This window comes from Sparus aurata, chromosome 4 (assembly GCF_900880675.1).
Source record: "Sparus aurata chromosome 4, fSpaAur1.1, whole genome shotgun sequence".
In the NCBI taxonomy this organism is placed as follows: domain Eukaryota; kingdom Metazoa; phylum Chordata; class Actinopteri; order Spariformes; family Sparidae; genus Sparus; species Sparus aurata.
In genome coordinates, this window is record NC_044190.1 from 30,594,079 (window position 1) to 30,613,738 (window position 19,660).

The 19,660-nt window shown below is 41.0% G+C and overlaps 1 protein-coding gene across 2 annotated transcripts in view; it reads right to left on the bottom strand.

Annotated features, from left to right (window-relative positions):
* Window positions 1–19,660, bottom strand: part of ush2a (Usher syndrome 2A (autosomal recessive, mild)) — a 200,278-nt gene that overhangs the window by 38,845 nt on the left and 141,773 nt on the right. For both annotated transcript variants that reach the window (XM_030415480.1, XM_030415478.1), the window contains exons 64-69: window positions 19,165–19,504; window positions 16,979–17,176; window positions 16,729–16,883; window positions 10,810–11,008; window positions 3,268–3,375; window positions 1,695–1,878 (exon numbers count right to left, since the gene is read on the bottom strand). In XM_030415480.1, coding sequence (XP_030271340.1) covers window positions 1,695–1,878; window positions 3,268–3,375; window positions 10,810–11,008; window positions 16,729–16,883; window positions 16,979–17,176; window positions 19,165–19,504 — 1,184 coding nt within the window. The remainder of the gene's footprint in view (window positions 1–1,694; window positions 1,879–3,267; window positions 3,376–10,809; window positions 11,009–16,728; window positions 16,884–16,978; window positions 17,177–19,164; window positions 19,505–19,660) is intronic.

Sequence of the window (19,660 nt, forward strand, 5' to 3'; positions counted from 1 at the left end):
GCGTGTGGCTGGCTGGTGCTAAAGCCTACATTAGCTGTGTAAGTGGGCCACCGTTTAACATTAAAAGCCTTTAATTTGCTATAAACTCCAGCACACATACATTAATAGACGGCGGTGTTGGGTTATTGTTCCTGCACAGAGCGTTTTAAACAGGAGGCCATTAGCCCCTCTGCAGTGGGTTAGAACGCAGTCAAGAAAATGTATTAAAACTACTCATATGTTACTAACACACACGCAGGAAAACATAAATAAATACACCTCACTGAGACACACCAACTATTGCAAAGAGAGCCACAAAGAGAGAGAGAGAGAGAAATCATGAGTGGAAGAGCGCAAAGAGGAAGAGCGTGATGGCATAAGGTTTCAGTGGGAGAATGAATTTAAACACTTCATCACTGGAAGATTTTTACTTAAATGTAAATACTGCCTTGGGATATCAGAAGTAAAACGGTGTGTGTGTGCGTGGTAGGTAATCTGTGAGTGGGGGCATTTGCATCTGTTTGGCTTTGGATGTGTGTGTGTGTGTGTGTGTGTGTGTGTGTGTGTGTGACTGTGTGTGTGTGCGTGTCCTGCGGGGCCAGCCAGAGGGAATAGGTTAATTCTCTCGTCATCTTAGACACTTCCTGGGCTGCCGAAGCAAAGTGACAGCTAATCAACATTGTCATAAATAATCAATGGCCACTTTGAGCAGTCTCGCGCACGGACACATGCACACACAGAAAGGCATGCGTGGATACACACTCACATACACACAGGCGAAAAACACACACAAGACTGCCGGGATAATGGGGCTGGTGCTCCCTGTGTAATTCTTGGCGCAGGGCTAAATTGGGAAAAGAAGGAAAGGAGGAAGGGAATGAGGTAAGAGGGAAAGGATGGGAGGGCAGGGGGGAGAGGGAAGAGAAGTGAATAGGAAGCAAGGAAAGTGATGAGAAGCGAAGGGTCGGGACGGGAATGCCTTCTGGCAGACTATCAGGAATTAGGGAAAATTAAATGTCACACACACACGATCCTATCTTGTTTCTTCCTCCCTTTCTCTTTCACACACACATTGCGGAGATTGGAGTACTGCAGGGTGTTATCCCACGAATTCTATTTGGGGTAAGGAGAAATTGTCTCGGGAGAGAGAAAGAGAGAGAGAAGGCCGGGAAGAGAGGGAGAGGAGGACAGGAGAGACAGGAACAGGAGGGGGGGGGGGGGGTATCATTTTACACTCCCATAATTAAAACAGAAAATCCATCTTCGAAAAAAAGACACGGATTAATAAAGGTTAAATGAAAATAAACAGATAAATAAAATCTACGCTCGGCTGCTGTCTGTAAGCAAAAGCCAGATCTGATTTGTGATTTCAATATGTGTGTGTGTGTGTGTTTGTGTGTGTGTGGTAATGTTTGCGCCTGTCATTGGCATGTCAAATATTTGCTCATTAAATGACACAAACAGACATATACAGAGTGCAGTCCTGTGAGAAAGACATGGATGAGATGATAGGAAAGCTTTTAAAACAGGGTGACCCTGATAATAAACACACAAACATAAACGTACACACTCAAATTGGAAAATTGAGGAATTAAAGGGATGATTAATTATGAAGCTACAACTGAAGTGTGTTTATGCATTTGAGACTTCTACATTTAGGTGCTACGCATTTCCATTTGTGTGTGTGTAGAGTGTGTGAGCGCGTGCATCTGTACCTGCGGTTTGGCAGGAGTCCAGTGTCAGTATAATTCTGGTCACGGTGGTCTCCAGTAAAAACAGTGCGACCATCTCTATTCAGTCTGTACTGGGAGATGTGTCCATTAGGATGGGGTGGCTGATCCCAGTACAGCTCCACCGCAGATGTGTTTATTATCAGATGTCTGGGCCTTGACCAAACACCTAGAGAGGCAAAGACGGAATGGAGAAGCTTGTTTTTTTATTACAGGATGACAGGTTGACCATTGTTTTGTTAATTGCTGCGAAAATGATATCTATTTGTATAAGAACTCGGACTGTAAAATTATCGAGTCACAAGCTAATTGTTAATATGATGGAGAAGAAGGCAAAGTTTCCTCATGAGGTTATGATGAGACCAGGAGAGGAAAAAACTTAAAAACAGAAAAGATGTGGGTGAAAATACCTGATTTAATAGTTTGAAGAGGAACACAAATGGTCAAAATGTACAATTTGCCTGTGTGCAGGAGGAGAATTTGAATACCTAAATAGAGTATAATTTGTTTATTCACATATAAACACAAGGAAGAAGAAAATACATAATTTAAAGTGGACACTGAGACACAAAAAGGGGGAGGGGAGCGATGAGAAGGAGGAGCTTAACTTGAAGAATTACGAGGCTCATGTAAAAATAAATAAATAGAGAGATTAGATGTGTAGACAGAGAAAATATGCAATAGCTAAGTGAGATAAACAGAAAAAAAAAATATTTTTAAATAGAGAAGAAATAGGAAAAACATCAAATCAGTTTCAGAAGAGGTCAGAAAGAAGAGGTGCAGAAACGACGGGGAGAGAGCAAACAGATGTGGAGTGAAAACATTGTGAAAAGAAGTGAGAGAGCATACGGTGAACAAATTTGAAGTAGATAAAGAGAAGAAAACAATCATTGTAACTGAAGTTCTCTAATATAAATACAAAATTGATGACGCTGTTTTAGTTGGGCAACAAAAAAAGGCTTCGCTGCCCAGTCACCAGCGTACACGAGAGAGAGAGAGAGAGAGAGAGAGAGAGAGAGAGAGAGAGAGAGAGAGAGAGAGAGAGAGAGAGAGAGAGGTGAAGGGTAGCAAGATACAGCGTAGGGAGAGCAAAGAAGGACATGAGAGGGGGAGGATTCAAAAAAGGAGAGCAGTGGGAGGAGAACAGAAAAGTGAGTGGAGCAAAGAGGAGATGAAAAAATATCTGAAAGAGGAAATCAGTAAATAAGGTTTTAAAAAAATCAACTGCAAAAACAATGTTTTTTAAAGCTTTCATATTAATCAAATATATATTTAGCACAATTTTATCTATTTTTTTCAGTTATCTATTTTACATGTCATATTTTACATTAGCTGTACATTATCATGCAAAAAAGCATAGCTTTACATTCTTCTGGATGTGAAAGTATTGTATATAGGAGGTATTATAAATGTTTAAGACCTGTGGAACGACCTCTTCATTTGTAAATAAATGTCACTACATGAAATCAAATAGAGAATTCCTAAAATGTATATATATAGATATGTGTGTGTGTGTGTGTGTGTGTGTGTGTGTGTGTGTGTGTGAGTGCGTTTGTACCAGCAGGGGAGGCTTGCAGGGTGCGTCCTGTGGAAGGTAAACTGGTGCCACATCCGACAGCTGTGCAGGCGACCAGCACAAAACTGTAGTCTGTGTATGGCTGCAAACCTGTAGCACACACACACACAAGGATGAATATTTGGTTAAAAAGATCACACCAGATGAATCCTGGACTTATAAACTCATGTGGGGTGAAAAAAAAAAATCACATTATTCTTATTACAATAATCTGTACAAATGACAGATGGACAGGCTGTAAAAAGGGATGAAGAGAAGACAAACAACAAAATAACAAAAGGGGAAAAAGTAAAAGAGAAAGAGGGAAGCTTGCCCGGCCCGTATCACTAACTCTCTTCCTAACCTTTTCCTCTCTCTATCCATTTCACTCTCCCTCCCTCTGTTCTTTCCACAGTCTCTCAACGGATGGATCCATATCTGTCGGTGTTAAATTATGCATGCCATAACTCAATAATGAAACAACGTAAAGATGGGCAGCCGCGGAACTGACATGGGATAGGAACGGTCCAACGCTGTAATGTCATCAGCTTTTGATCTATGATAATTATGATACCTCGGTATGCGTTTAGGCTACAGCGTCCAGACATGATTTATTTATAGGCACCTGCTATGCAGTCTAAAAGAAATCACACAGTGAATGAGTGGTCCTTTAACTGCAACCACAGGAAATCAGTTTTTGGTGTTACTGTGAACCTTTGGTAGTAAGATTTAAAGACTGGACGCTGTTAAAAAAGCCTTTGTGTACCAAAACAAAGTTAGAACCACGGCCTTGTGAGTGACAACCTCTGTTTTTTTTTTCAGATATATTTCCTGCATGGCTCTTGATGTACGGTGGATGGATGAGGACGGATGCAAATCCTTAATGTTGTCACAGGGTTGAACGGATGTTTTATGGTCATTCACTGAGCTGACAGCGTACAACAGCTTACAAATCAAATTCAAGGGAAGATGAAAGAACGGAAACGACTTTATTTCAAAAGGATGACTGCAAACACAGGCTTTTGCATTGGCATGTGTGTTTAATTTCTTATTTCTGCCTTAAATCTGCACTTTTTTAGATGAAGATATACAATTTTACAATGTAAAGATTTATGATACATTAGATAAATGAATCAGAAATGTTCAGTTAATTGTTTTTGTTTTACCTACAAAAAAAAAAAAAAAAAACCATGTGCATAATAGGGTTTATTTTGGTTTTACATAAAAGTAAATCTTATGATAATTTAATGGCTCTCCTTCCGTATGTCAAGTATTGAAGGACAAAAAGACAGTGCAGGACCAGATGTGAGACAGAATAAATGACACAGTCATCACGTATCAGCGTAATGGAAAGAAAACGGACCAAAAAAATGTACGTAACTCTTTTTGTGAAATTGTATCTTTACGACATAATTAAGCCAATGATCTTAATTATCTAATGGCGTCTCCCACTGTGTATGTTTGGAGGCTGAGAGACAGAGAAGGACACCCTACTGTGTGTCTCAGCTGCTATATGCATGTCCGACCCACCCTATGTTGACGGTGGAGAACATGTGCACCAACACACACACACAAGCACACACCTACACACCTACACACACACACACACACACACACACACACACACACACACACACACACACACTCTAATGCACAGCGGAGAGCTTCACCACGGTTTCCTCATGTCTTATTCTTGCGCTTAGCCTGCTTAACATGCCTTGCAGCCTGCCACGCTTAACCCAACCTCTGATCAATGTGTGTGTGTGTGTGTGTGTGTGTGCGTGCGTGCAAATGCTCTCACAATGTTGCCCTGTGTTTGGGTTAAATAAAGGAAATCTGCCAGCCATACAAAAGTACTCGGGTTGAAGCGTAAGGCTCCGTTACACTATTTAACTGTGCAACTAAGCGTGTGTATATGCGTGTGTGCACTCCGGCATAGTAAATGATATCTAGACTGCAAGTGATGTCATTCGTCGCAACGGTGAATAAAGCAGTAACCTTTCACTACATTTTTCCTGCATACGTAGAGACAGAGTGTCCCTGCAGGAGTCAGAATGGAACTGGAAACTGGAAAGAGGGCAGTGTTACAACTTCACGGGTTATCTGTGTGCATAAACTAAATATTCTAAATGCTTTAAAGTGTTGCTTGTGCTTATTTAGACCAGCCTACACTCAGGTCAGGATGCAAAGCCGACTGAAAGAATTTGCTCATGAAAGTTGACTTATTGGTTCTGCCCTCTGTGAAATGAGCAAACAGTTTAAAACTACAAGAAAAAAACATGACCTGATTTTCCAACTACTGTCTCCTGCTATTCTAAATAAAAAACCAAAACAAACACACCTATACTTCTCATTCAACACGTGCATGTGCAAATGAACACAAATACACACGCACACACGCACGCACGCACGCACGCACGCACGCACGCACGCACGCACACACACACACACACACACACACACACACACACACACACACACACACACACACCTTTGATGTTCCTTAGTGTGTTTCAACTTATCATTAACACTTAGCCTGAAGAGGGCAGTGTTGGTCTGCTGGAGAAATGACACCACGTATAACATGGTTGTGTGTCTATGTGCCACAGAAACAGAGAGTGTGTGTTTTTATGTGTGTGTGTGTGTGTGTGTGTGTGCGCAGACCTATATGTCCTCGTACGCATGCATACACATGTGTGCCTCTGTGCTTGATTATGGAAAGACAGAGGAAGCTTCAATCATTTTAACAGTGATCACCGGGAAGTGAAAAACGGGTAGAGGGCGTTTTGATGGGAGCAGCCAGCGGCTCACTAACGCAGAGTGAGACAAGGCTGTAACTGTCATCGTAAGAGCTGGACACAGAGGAGACCGGTGAGTGTTTGTGCGGGACGGAGAGAGAAACGGAGTCCAACAGAGTGAAGAGTTGGTGCTTACATTTAAGCAAAAAAGTCAAAGAAAGAGAAAAAGAACAAACAAGTGACAGGATTACTGTCAATACTTATGAGTCTGTTGTTGAGGAGTCCTCTTTAATGTGTGTGTCTGTGTGTGTGTGTTGCGGTGGCGCTGTTAAAATAACTGATTTAAAATGGCATTTTATTGACAGGTTGCCGTTCCCTGTTTGCATTAGAGAATATGATAGGATGATGGGCGCAGGCCACAATACCATGCCAGATACCTGATACACCATATAGACAGAGAGAGGGAGAGTTAGACCGAGAGAGAGAGAGAGAGAGAGACAGGCATGGTCAAGTGAAAGAGAAGATGAAGAAAGCTGGAAGAGCCAGGCAAGAGAATAAGAGGAGTAAGAAATGTGAGGACAGCCGAGAAAGACATGAAAGAGGCTGAAATGGAAACGTAAGGGGAAGAGAAGAACGAGAGGGGAGGTACGATGGAGCGTAAGTCGGAGAGAGTGAAAAGAAACAAAGAGTAAGAAAAACAGAATTTACCTCACTTGCATGAGAAATAGAAAGAACAGATGAAGCATCAAGAACAAGCAAAAGGAAAGAAGAGAGAGAGAAAGAGAGAGAGAGAGAGAAAGAGAGAGAGGGGGAGAGAGAGAGAGAGAGAGAGGAGAGCTTTGATAACACCTCTCCTAAATAATTAAGAGTTTGACTTCCTGTCTGTGGCTCCCTAATGCAGAGACCGTCTGGGATGGAACAATGAGATCAGGTTCACACAGACACAGACACACAGACACACAGACACACAGACACACACACACATACATACACATACACACACACACGAGCCACCATGCAGGTAAAACTTATTGCACTGTCCATCTGCAAAATATGTACAATATTCACACGTGTACGTTAACAGGCGGACACATGAAAACGCACGTAAAGACGCGCATACACACAAAAATTCTATTTGCGGAGAGGGAAAATGGTGTCATCTATCCAGCACGTATGAATGTGTCACCTAAGAAGATTGTTTGCAGTTTTTAAATATTGTATAAATGTTTTCATATATGATTAAAAAGTACTTATATATTTAAATTTTTGTCATTTCAGAGAAAGTGAAGAATCTTCAAAAAGCTAAATTTTTCAACTGAGGATGACAGAAGTTAATCTGTAATTCACAAAAGTATCAAATCCTGATCAGTTTTTAACCAATTTTAACCAATAAATCTGAAGTAATTTCTTTTTTCAGTCCAGTTTGTCTCAATTTATATCACCTCCTCTTCCTTCAGTCATCGGACTCTTTACTTTTGCCTCTATTTTATCAAGACACCAAAGACAGGACAGACTTGCTGTCTAAACTGGAGAGAGGATTCAGGCAACTGGGTAACATGAGGATCTGTAACATCTCAGAGAACGTCCTTCTTTACTGCAAACAGTCCTGCTGAGCTCCACTCTCTACCTCGAGCCTGAGAGCTTTTAAGTTAGAGGCAGAATTCATGACGAGGATACCGGGAGTGATTTTTAAACTAGTTGGACTCTTTCTACACACTGTAATGTTCACAGTTCTCATGAAAGACATATTCAAGACTGATGCATGAAAAGGAAAGTTCCTGTTTGTCTTGTCTCGTTCACCTTCTCCTCCCCGTGTCTACATGCCTGTACCTATGGTAGGGACCAATCAGAGCACGGACTACGGGGAAACACATTAATAAATAAAAGAACATACTCTATTCCCTGCTGTTCTGAATTAATAATGAGCCTACAAAAGACCAATTAAACACATGATTAATGCCATAATCTATATAATTGCAGGCAATAATTCATTGCCAGCTAATGATAGCAATACTTAATATCGATTCACATGGGGTGTCTTTGTACAGTAGTGCTTAATTCTTTCTATGAAGTGTCACTTTTCAGAACTGCTCAAATTGCTATTAATACGAGGCTATTTCTTGCTTTTTCCTCAGGCAAATCATTCATAAACAGGAAACGGTAGAAGTCAAGAATTTGTTTATATAATTTAAGATCCTGGCATTACAGAGGCGCCGGCTTACTTTGGGAATTTTCACTCTTAAACAGTAAGAGCCAGAACCAGAAGCACAGAGAAATGATTCAGCGCTTATTGAAGCCTCACTGCAGAAGTGATAAAGTGCCATTCATATGTAGGTGGTGTTCCAGATGTGCTTTATGTGTTTCTAAGACATAAAACAGTATTTGTCTGCAAATGTCTAAAATGTCTGAATTACATGGATTCTTATTTCAAGAGTGTGGAACAACGTATAACACACTGTATTTTTTAGCAACAGGTATTCTCAGTTTAAATGATGTTCACTTACAAGTATACATACTGCGCAAGTATTGTTATATTCATCATTACGAGAGTGAATGTTTCATGATAAATTAATGCCTCGCAGACCAAAATGATTTTGATAGAATATACTCAATCAGATCAAGTTACAGCACTGAAAGCATGATTCAATCTTAAAACCACATTTTTGTAGCTAAAAAAAAAGCCAATTTCTCCAGTTTCTGTGGTTTGAATCAGTGAGTGTGAGCTCTCTGAGCGTCTGTCTATCACAGTGGTGAGAACAGTCCAAGAGATGCAGAGAAGATGAATAATGACGTATTAAACATTAAGGATGAGATAGTAGCACAGCAATTATTTCTGTTCATATTTCACTGAAAACACTTAGATACATCCATCCATCTTTTCATTGGACCCACTCCTTCTTCCTTTTCTCCTTCACTCTCTTTGAGTGTCATTCTGTGCACCTTCTACTCACTCAGTTTGGGTAATGTCTCTTCTTTATTTAGTTTTACCGTTGTAGTGGATACAGTGGAGCTGATTAATCGATTTTTTTGATAAATATCAAATTGATATTTTGAAGAAGAAGAATTTACATTTTTGAGTAATTTCTTAAGAGGAAAATGTCAGAATTCTCATTTTTCACCATCTCCTCCTTCACCTTCTGTCATTTTACAGATTGATAGAAGAAAATAACTAACAGATTACTTGATGATGAAAATAAGACAAATAAAAAAATATGATCCCCAAAAAACCAACACATATGCTTATGTGCAATATATATTGAATATCATTCATGTATAACTACATAAAATAAGAATAAACGGCAAATAAATTGCTAATATAAGTAAGACTGAAAATTTAAGCACATATTCACAATCAATAACATTTTTATTGGGTTGTTCTGAGCTGCAGGACTGTTTTGGGACCAGCTCATGACCTATTTGAACAAATCTGGAGAGACCATGAAAAGTTGATCCATTTCTTTGTTGTTGTTCGTAGCGATGCATTTAACACAGGAACCTTTTCCCTAACATGTGCTGTTACAAACAGAGCTGAGAGAAATTAGGGAGAAAGAGAGAGGAAGATAAAGGGAGAGAGAGAGACGGTGCCCCAGTAGTGATTTTGGCTGAATACGCAGGGTTTTCCAGCGTCTCACTGGGGGACAGGGGAATTTCACACACGCATGCTGGTTGCTTACACTGGCACATGGGGCTGGTACAGTATTACAGCACATTACCATCTCTATTTGGCATTGTTTGCTTTGCCTCATGCCTACACATACAAACACACATGCTTGTGCGCACACAACTCCTGACCATACAAGCCAACCACAGGCACCATGGGACTAGTCTATTGGCTACTGGCAAAGCTGATGCCTGGTCTGAGTCCAAGACCGAGCAGAGAGGAAAGCTGTGAAGGGAAATGCCACTGAATTTGGGCTTTGAAAGATTGTCATTGCACGATACTTGCAAATTCATGTGCAATACATAAAAACCAAATGAGGTCTAAAACGCGCTATTCCAATTACAGAGGTACGTAAGTATGTCTACCGTGTTCAACTGGTATTTGTGTCTTCAAAATGATGTTTTTATACAGACAACAAACATTTGCTTTGTAATGCTTTATGCAGGTGTTTGTGTCTGCATGTGTAAGTGAGTGTGTGTGTGTTGTGACTGATGGCAGAGGGCCAGCATCACAGCTCCTCCTCAGGGTGGATAAAACAAGACCCACAAATCACCCAATCCTGACACCACCGCGTTCCTGCGAAGATCTACAATACTGAGACAAGCCAACACTTCTGTTTGTCTGTGTGTTTAGTTTGAGTGTTTTGTGAGTGCACCGGGTCTAACACACTATTTCTGGTGTGCTGTTGTACTTATATTCATGTTTTTTGCATTTGTGTTTCTAAGTATATAAGCCTGAACATGTGTGCCTGCCTACTATGTTTGAGTGTGTTAATGTGCTTTTATTTTTGTTTCTTCTATGTGTGTTCAAGTGCATGTGTTTGTGTAAGGGGGCGGGGCCAGGAGAGAGAGTGGCGGGAATCAGGAGTAAATTCACTCATCAGATGGCTTCCAGAAACCAGCAGAGGAGTAGAGAGGGGCGGGAGAGGAGAAGAGGACAGGTGATGGGAAGAGAAGGAGAAAGGAGATGATTTAGAGATGTCAAAGTAAAGGAGTGAGAGGAAGTGAAGAGAAACAGACAAGTAGGGGATACACAATGGCAGGGAAACTATTAGGCTACAGGAGGAGGTGAAAAAGTAAGATGAGATGACAGAAACGGTAAAACATTGAAGGAAATGTGAGGCAACTGAAAATCTGAGAATCTCACCGGTCACAGTATAATTTCCGGGCCCATCGCTGTGTGTAAATATGGTTCCGACACCTGTTTGGTTCAGGTGGTACCGCTGTATGACTCCACTTGGACGAGTTGGTTCAGACCAGCTCACATGAAGGGAAGAGGGACTTAAGGCTGTTACCACTGGAGGCTGCACGCCCTCTGGGACGCCCTGGACTGTCACTGCCACCACCTAGACACACACACACACATAGACACAAGAAATATAAAACATACCACATTTCTGATATTTTACAGAATGTAAAAAATGTGGATAACAGATGGATTTCTGCTGTGATAATTTATTAATGTAATTAACATGATAAACACAACCCAATAAAAAAATGCATCCAAATTCAGGGCTTCTCCTTTCTGAAGCAGTAAAGACCATGTTGACAACAGAGAAAGACATTTGATGGTGATTTAATTTATTTCCACAAAAATAAAACAGAAAGAGAGTGAAAATGTGGACAGTAGCACTTCTGTATGCTCCAACCTCTGGCCAAATACAGACAAAACACAAATTATCAAACAAGCAGCATTACTTTTTAGCAATTTTGAAGAATTAATTTTTTCACATATTTCTTTCACATTTTATAGACCGAATGATTCCTGAAAGTAATTTGCAGATCAAATCGATAATCTTTAGTTGCAATCCTACTTCACATAAAATTAGATGATCAAAATCAAACATGACATCTAATTACATTATATAAGGTTAAATTATATGACACTGTACTATGTCAATATATCTCATATCATGTTGCATACTATTACTACTTATTTAACTCATTTATCTATTTTTTTTGTTCCTTCAATTTTACTTTCCTCCCCCTTCTCTTTTCTTATTTATACTTTATTTACTTACTTATTCTTATTGTATCATCTATCTATACCTACATATGTTTATAATACCATACTATCTGCCTCTCAGCCACTTCCACGCATGCACTCACTCACACACAGACACGCACACACACACACACACCTATATTATTTCTATACATATCATAATAACTTTATGTTGCTTTTTGTTGTTATCTGTACTGTATGTCCGCTATCTGTATTTGTTGATCCTCGTGGTGTGATGTACTTGTCCCCCATGTCACCTTGTCTTTCACCTAATTTCACCATAAAATAAATAAATAAATAAATAAATAAATAAATAAATAAAAAATCAAACATGAATAATGTCAATACCTGAAAAAACTGACAGATATGTTTGCGATGATTAAGATACAACTGATACTCATGCCAATACCGATATTAGTGAGTAAAAAACCTTCCTCAGTATATCAGCTCATGTACACAGATTTTTGGCGTTAACCCCTCAAATGTGGTTATCACACACTAACAAAGACAAAGGATATTTTACAACTTAACAATCAACCACATGGGCTTAAATGACATCAGTGCAGGCAAACAGTAACAAGAAGTTACCCAACGCAAACACCTTCTGAAGCATAATAATCTCTAAGAAAAAACATCTAAATACTGAGCATTCTCTCCTTACGTGCTCTTGTGTTGCCCATTTTGATGACACCATAGATGACCTGCCTTAATTGATCACTTTAGCATTTCTGCATAGTTTATATCTGATTATCAGATGTGCGGGTTCCAATCAATATCATTAACCATAATAAGTCATCAATGCAACAAAAGGAGAAAACATAAAAAATCAGTAAGCAATCCACATTTATAGAAATGATTGCTTTTTAGTACAGTGTTGTATGTGACCATCCTATTGTAAATTCCTAGTGTATCTGTGGGCCCCTGTGAACGCTGGGTGAATGTGGAGACCACAGAATCACAGGGCAATCTGCTGCTAATGGCAACAGGGATATCCTGCCTTAATAGACTGTCACTAGCACTTCCCCCACCTGTCCCACACGGTGCTAGGCAATTAGAACACTGCTACTACAACTAAGGAGACACACGCGCACATGCACACACATAGACACACACACACAGGTGCGTGCAGGTATACACACGCAAACACAACGAGGCGGAAGAGAGGAAATAGCAAAGAAGGCAGAGGAGAAGAAGATAAGGAAGATGCAGGGAAAGTGGAGTATCCATCAGTGAGTGCTTCAGCGTGCTGTTAACTCAGATGTCCGTCAAGATTTTGCTCAAATGTAGAGAAAATAAAAAAGCTATCACCACCGACTGTACGTAAGTGTGCATAAACTTTGCTTTTGTGCACAACTTAAAAAGCTGCTCATGAAAGGATGCCTCACTATAATATTCTTTATTTCTGTATTCATTATAAAGGAATGGAAACTTGGTGGGAAATGAGATTGTGATAGATGTAAAGAAAAGGAGAGAAGGGGCGGGGGGAGTTGGGCACCAGATGACAGCTGTTGTAGAAGAGAAACTGGTGTTTGGACAGTGGGAAGGTGTGAGGATGAGAGAGGTTAAGAAAGAAAAGAAGAGTGTGGCATTGAGATCAGGGGAATGACAGGAGACAGAGAGCAGAGAGAACAGGACAGAAGGATTCAGAGACAGAGGAGGACCAATCGCTCTTCCTCCCTCTCTAAGTGACCAACCATATTAGATCAGCACCTTCTGTTGTCACAGCAGGTGTGCATTGTGTGTGCCTGTGTTGGTTTGTCTGTGCCTGTGTGTTTATGTGTGTGTGTGAGGGGGCTGATGCCAGGTAATTGCGATGGTGTATTAGGTTAGCCCAAGTTATCCCATAATTGGGACTGTTTGGCCAATTTTCACTGGTGTACAAACTAATCCAACTCACTCCCTTTCCACCTTCTGCTGGGAGTGTGTGTGCTGATTTGTGTGAACATATGTATGTGTGTGTGTGAGAGAGGAAGGCAGACAGAAAGAACATGGGAGACAGAGATTGAGTTTGTAGTGTAACTGTGTAAGGCTTTGGGAGGGTATATGCATGTACACAGAGTTCTCCTGTTGGTCATGTAGTTTCCAGATAAGTGCAAGTTTCTAGCCGGGTTGATCTTGGAGGAGAAATGATTTTGCTATAAGAGGTCAAGCTGCTGAATCCTGCGCATCATCCTTTATTCTTTATCCTTTATTATATAAAATGCACATTTTAGATGTGTATACTAACACCAACCTGAAAGCTTTCGTGGACAAAGACCACATGCCTAGGGATGGATACTGAGGCCTGGTTCTAACTCCTGAGTTCAATTGGTTTGATGCATGTTGTGGAACAGTTTTGCTCCATGCTCCCACGTCCGTCAACACCCACCTGCTGCGTTTTGAGTGAAACACTGCCAGACAGTCGGAGTGACAAGACAGAGGAGTTCAAGTGGTAATTACAGAATCACGAGCAATGGCAATTATACATGTGCGTTTTATAAACACAACAACAGACAAAAGGTTAGTGTTCCCAACCGAAGGATTGGAAGAAGGGAGGACTTTTTTCATTCTGAAAATTAGCCGCATGTTGTGATGCTGTTTCGGTGTCAGACTTCCTGTCTGCTCTGTGCTGAATTTGGCTGTATTGATTCGCCGTGCTCCAGCATCCAGCAAAGACAGAAACCTTGTGTATCTGCTGCGGAAGGGTCTGGACTGCCGGAGCTGCAACCGAGTATATATGCAGCTGAGCCACTGGAATTACACACATAGACTAGAGTGAAAAGTATCAGTACTGAGACAGACTGAACGCAGATCTGGTGGAACTTGGGTGGTAAATTGGTACCAGTTCCTGTTTTGTCAGACCTGTAATAACAGTGCTGCTATCAATATTCATGTTTCAGTAATTCATTCTAGCACACTGGCATGTTGACTTGTTGAGGGGGGAAGACAGAAAGAAAAGCAAACCCCCCCCCCAAAAAACAAATAAATAATATAGAGCTCAGTTAATTCTCAGTCTCACCAATAGTCATGTTCAAGTTCTTCTCTGTCCCCCAATAATGAAGAAGAAGCTGCCGTCAGGCGATTATTGCATGTCTCTGTGCTCTGCAGGCATGGCTGTAACTATATGACGGTTCTCTCAGGGTTCACCCACTTTACCTGGGCTGCACCCTTTGAATGGATCTGGCTATTCTTGCTGCTAAAAAGTTACAACAATAATGTGAACATAATCACAGACTGCTGGCTACTTATCATGGGTATACCCCCTCATATGCATTGGCTTTAAGGGTATGGGAGACAGACGGACGAATGTCACTGATGCAAGTCTGACAAATGGCAATAATATTCACAAATCAGCACATGGTATTACCGTGAAATAGTTACAACAATTTAAAAAATGTGTGCTTAAAACACAAACTATCCCGATAAATGTGGTAAAACTCTCATTTCATCTCTCAAACTATTTACTACTCCTTCCTCCTCCTTTATCTCTGTCCTACATCCATCCAGTCCTATTTTATCAAGGCCAAAATTATTCCTAGCATCCATTTAATATATTCCATAATCCATCCATCACCTATTTACCTATCAACCCTTTACAACCAGTTCAACCAACTGTACCTCCGCCTCCCTCCCTCCTTGCAGTGACACATCTACATACTTCGTCTTTACGTAAGAATGTGCTCATCAAAATAATGAGATGTTAAATTAGTGTTGAAAAAAAAAAAAAGCCAGAAAGACAGTTTTCAACGTGAGCTTTCATCACCCCTAAGCCGGAGAAATTAATTGTTGTGGTGATATCAGCTCGGCTACAGCCAGAGAGATAGCAGGGGGAGTTCTGTGTGAAGCTATTATGGACGCTATCACAAAATATCAGGTAGACTCAGCAAATCCAGTGCCTCGCATACAGGGCGGGAGCGGAAACACGGCTAAATAAAAACTTGTTCCGACATGGGAACAGTACAGAGTTCACACAGTGTGGGAACATCCCACACAGTCATTTCTTAGCAACAAAGGTCAGACACAAGTTTAGATTTTTTTTTAAAACATCATTTGCAGAACAACTGAGCACCTGAAAATCGATGTAAACAATGTTCAGAAATCAGTATCTGAGGAGGGTTTTTACAAGAGCGTAAAAGGTCCTTTTGCTGAAATGCCAACGGCTAAACAATGGATCAGATGAGCGGCCAACTGCAGAGGACCAACGCTGCAAGGTGGTTGTTGTGATTTACCGGATGTGAAACAGGGGTTTGCATGTACAGGCAATTTCTCCTTGACAGAACAAAACAGGAATGGTGATCTTTGCACACTTCACAGAGGTGCGTAGGAGAATAAGAGATGAGTCCAAGAAGCAAAAGCAGCTCAAACACACTGTCAACTATAAGTGCAAATGTATTAATAAGTTAGATCATGAGGCAGAGCAATGAGAAATACACAAACATAAGAATCTTCTCTCAAACATTGTTCTCTCTGATTTCACTCTCTCTCTGTCACACACTCATGCACACACACACCAACACAACTTTAAGTCTTCATCCTAATTTAAAGGAGTGAACTGAACTACAGCGTAAAGTGGTGCTTAGTTCAGTGAAGCTCAGTCCATCTTTAGAGCGGCCATTAGATAATCATACAGGGGGATAATGTCTTTATCAAATGGGGTGCTACAGCAGAGTACAGTTTTGGAAACTGTGAGAACTGATCTTTCCTTTACGAGTGAAGGTGCAGTCAGTGTGATATTTTAATGTATTTTTGAACAATAACTACAACAAGCCAATGGAGCATTACAAGTGTCAATTGCTGCTGGTGAGATTTTAAGCTTTAAGAATAGACATGCTAGACCTGCTCTATGCATTTGCAAACCCCACAACCCCCTGAACATCAGACTGCTAAACATTTCAGTAAGATTTTAATACTGATGCAGACTCATTATATTTGTCATGTTACATTTGTCTTTTATTGTGGGACAGGTCAGCATAATGTTAAGCTATAAGCTATTAATGAGCTCCAGAACACAATGATATAACATAGAAAATTTGACTTTGACGAGACAAAATGACCCAAAGACTACTGAATGAACAGTCTCACCTGTGTGCTGTCAGTACAACCAGCCCGGTTACAGACCCTCAGCTGGTAACTATATTCCTGGAAAGGCCTGATCCCACCCACATCAGTGAAACTGTTTTCCTCCCCACGGTAACGCTCTTGTCCATCCCGCAGTATAACGTAGTGGGTGATGTCACCTAATAAAGAAGAAAAGGGGCTTGTCAATATTAAGTTACTGTAAAGGACATCTTGAAAAACATCTACAGAGAAAGGGATCTTTAGTGATACAAACCATTAGGCCTGGCAGGTGGTTGCCATTGCAGCTGGATGATGTCATCTCTTTCACTTAAGCGGCTCCAGCGGGGCGGTGCCACCCCCCATGGTTTGTCCTCGCTGGTGGTCACTGTCGTAACACGACTGGAGCCTCGTCCAAAGCTGTTCCATCCCCTCACTCTGTACTCGTAAGTGGTGAAGGGCTCCAGGTCTGAGTCTAGTAGAGAGTAAGGAAGGTAGGAGGGACAGAAGAAGAGGAGCAGAGATGTTAATAGACTATGGGTGCAAGAAAATGATCAACAGATTTTAGACATTGGTGAATTCATTTTTCAACACTGCAACACTTGTTGTCATGCTTTGGGTTTTTTGGTTTGTTAATTTCCTGTTTTATTTTGTCGTCATATCCTTTTGTGACCTTTTGTCACTTTTTACGTCCTGCTTACCTTTGTTCCTAGCGTTCTGTTTCCCTTCTGTGTCCCTAGTGTTCTCACAGCCAAAAAATGCATATTGCAGATATGTTTTTAAACATTTTTGAGAATATGTTAACAAAAGTTCCCTGTTTTAAATGTGAGCACTGGAAGTTGTATTGCCAATTTAAGCACAAAATATACCAAATGTACTGTATAACCCTTCTGGTGTGGTGTACAAGGAGCATATATACAGTACATAGAGATGCACCTGCGCACAGTCATACACACATGTGCATTGTTTTTGTTGAGTGTTAAGGGACTGCTGCTCAAAATGTGGACTCGTTTTAACTGCCTTGTCTTTACTACTCTGAAAACTAAGTTAGAAAAAACATCAATGTAAAGAAAACTCTCGATGTGTGTGCATTGACACATGCCTAAAAACGGCGTATACATGTCAACTGGGTGTGGACAATACAGTATATATTTATAGCAACTTACTGCAGATGTGGAGGTATCTGTGTGTGAGCTACTGTGCATTTTTTTCCCCAGAGAGTATAGCATGATACCCTGCCTGTGTGACTGTGTGTGTGTGTGTGTGTGTGTGAGTATGTGTGCATGAGAAACATCTGGTGTATGGTGGGTGGCGACAGCTTTATGTGCCTCTGCCCAGATGGTGTCACAGCATTGCCTAGAAACTCTTATCCTAACCGCCCCATGCCCCACACACACGCACGCACACACACACACACACAGACACACACACACACGCACACACACACACACACACACACACACACACACACACACACACACACAAAGCAAAGCAAAAGAAACCGATAGACAGAACCACACTCACTACAGAGGCACACTTAAATAGCAACTAACTGGACACTAACACACATGAAACACAAGTAATTATTAGTGCACAACCACCCATACACACACGCATCACATCCACAACCACAATTAGTCTTGATTAAACAGACATAACTACCCAGATAAATAATGTGTGGACAGACTGAAAATCCGAACACACACGCCCACATACACCGACACACACACACATACACTTCAACTCCCTTTGGGCTGATAAATAGTAGAGAATGTTAAAATGGCATTTAAACGCCCATCTCTAAGTTTTAATGACACACAAGTGTACAGCACGGCGAGCGTCACCACGTTACAGCTATCTATGTGCCGCAACAGCTGCCTTGGTGTGTGTGTCTGTGTGTTTGTGTGAGTGTGTGGAAGGGCATCTGTCTCTGAAGCCCGTTGATTGCTGCGGCTGACACATTTAGAGTAAATGCAGAATTGGTTTCCGCAGGCTTAAAATTTCTACGAGCAGCGTGTTTCACAGATGGCGTTATTCTGCATTAGCTCTTCTTCATATTAATGGCTCAGAGGACTGAAGAGAGCGTCCTAATTTCCAGCGTAGTCACAGTTTGGGTGATGGGATGCAAATACAAAATGAATGATGTTTACAACTCAAATAATTAAGGTATACAGAGGCATGCTGACACTAGAGGCAAGATTATGAGGTTACAATACTTCTGAACTGTTCAGATCACTAATTGACATGCAAGAAACTAAAATGTAGAGTGAAGAGCTGAGATGGTAAAAGGAGGCTGAAAAACTTGATTGATCAGTCAGCGCTTGATGACCTCGACAGGAGACACTGAAGGATACTAGTATGTTTTTTTTAAAGATAGATCATTAAACAGGTAAACAGGAGATGGTAAATCAAGAAGTAATTCTTCTAAATATCAGTCGGTTTTTCCACTGAATGTACTCATACCTGTATATGTGTATCTGTTGGCATCCCCGCTGTACATCACCTCCTCGTGCGATGGACACAGGGCTCCCTCAAATTGCAGGTTCTCAGTGTGTGTGTAACTGTATGTGTCTGCCATTTTGTAAGTGTTCTCACTTCTGTTTGTTGGTGTAGAGAGGCCCGTAGTGAGAGTTTCATGTGTGGTGTTGAGGAAAGGTGGGTGTGTTGTGTACGGTGTGTCAGGGTGTGTGTGCGCAGACAGGACCCATGTGCAGGTGGTCATAGATGGATCGAGGTCACAGGCGCCACAGTAAGCTGTGGATGCTGCAGATATGGGACACACAACGCCCTGCAAACACTGGTGCTGCAGAGAGAAACGAGGGAGAGACAGGTAAAGAGCGAGAGAGTGGAGGGGAGAAGAGAAAAGAGATGAAATAAGGTTCAAAATCTTTTTCTCTTCATTGTGATTTGTTTCTTATCTAATAGAAGTTTACGGTTGTCCTATATGTCGTTAGTGAAA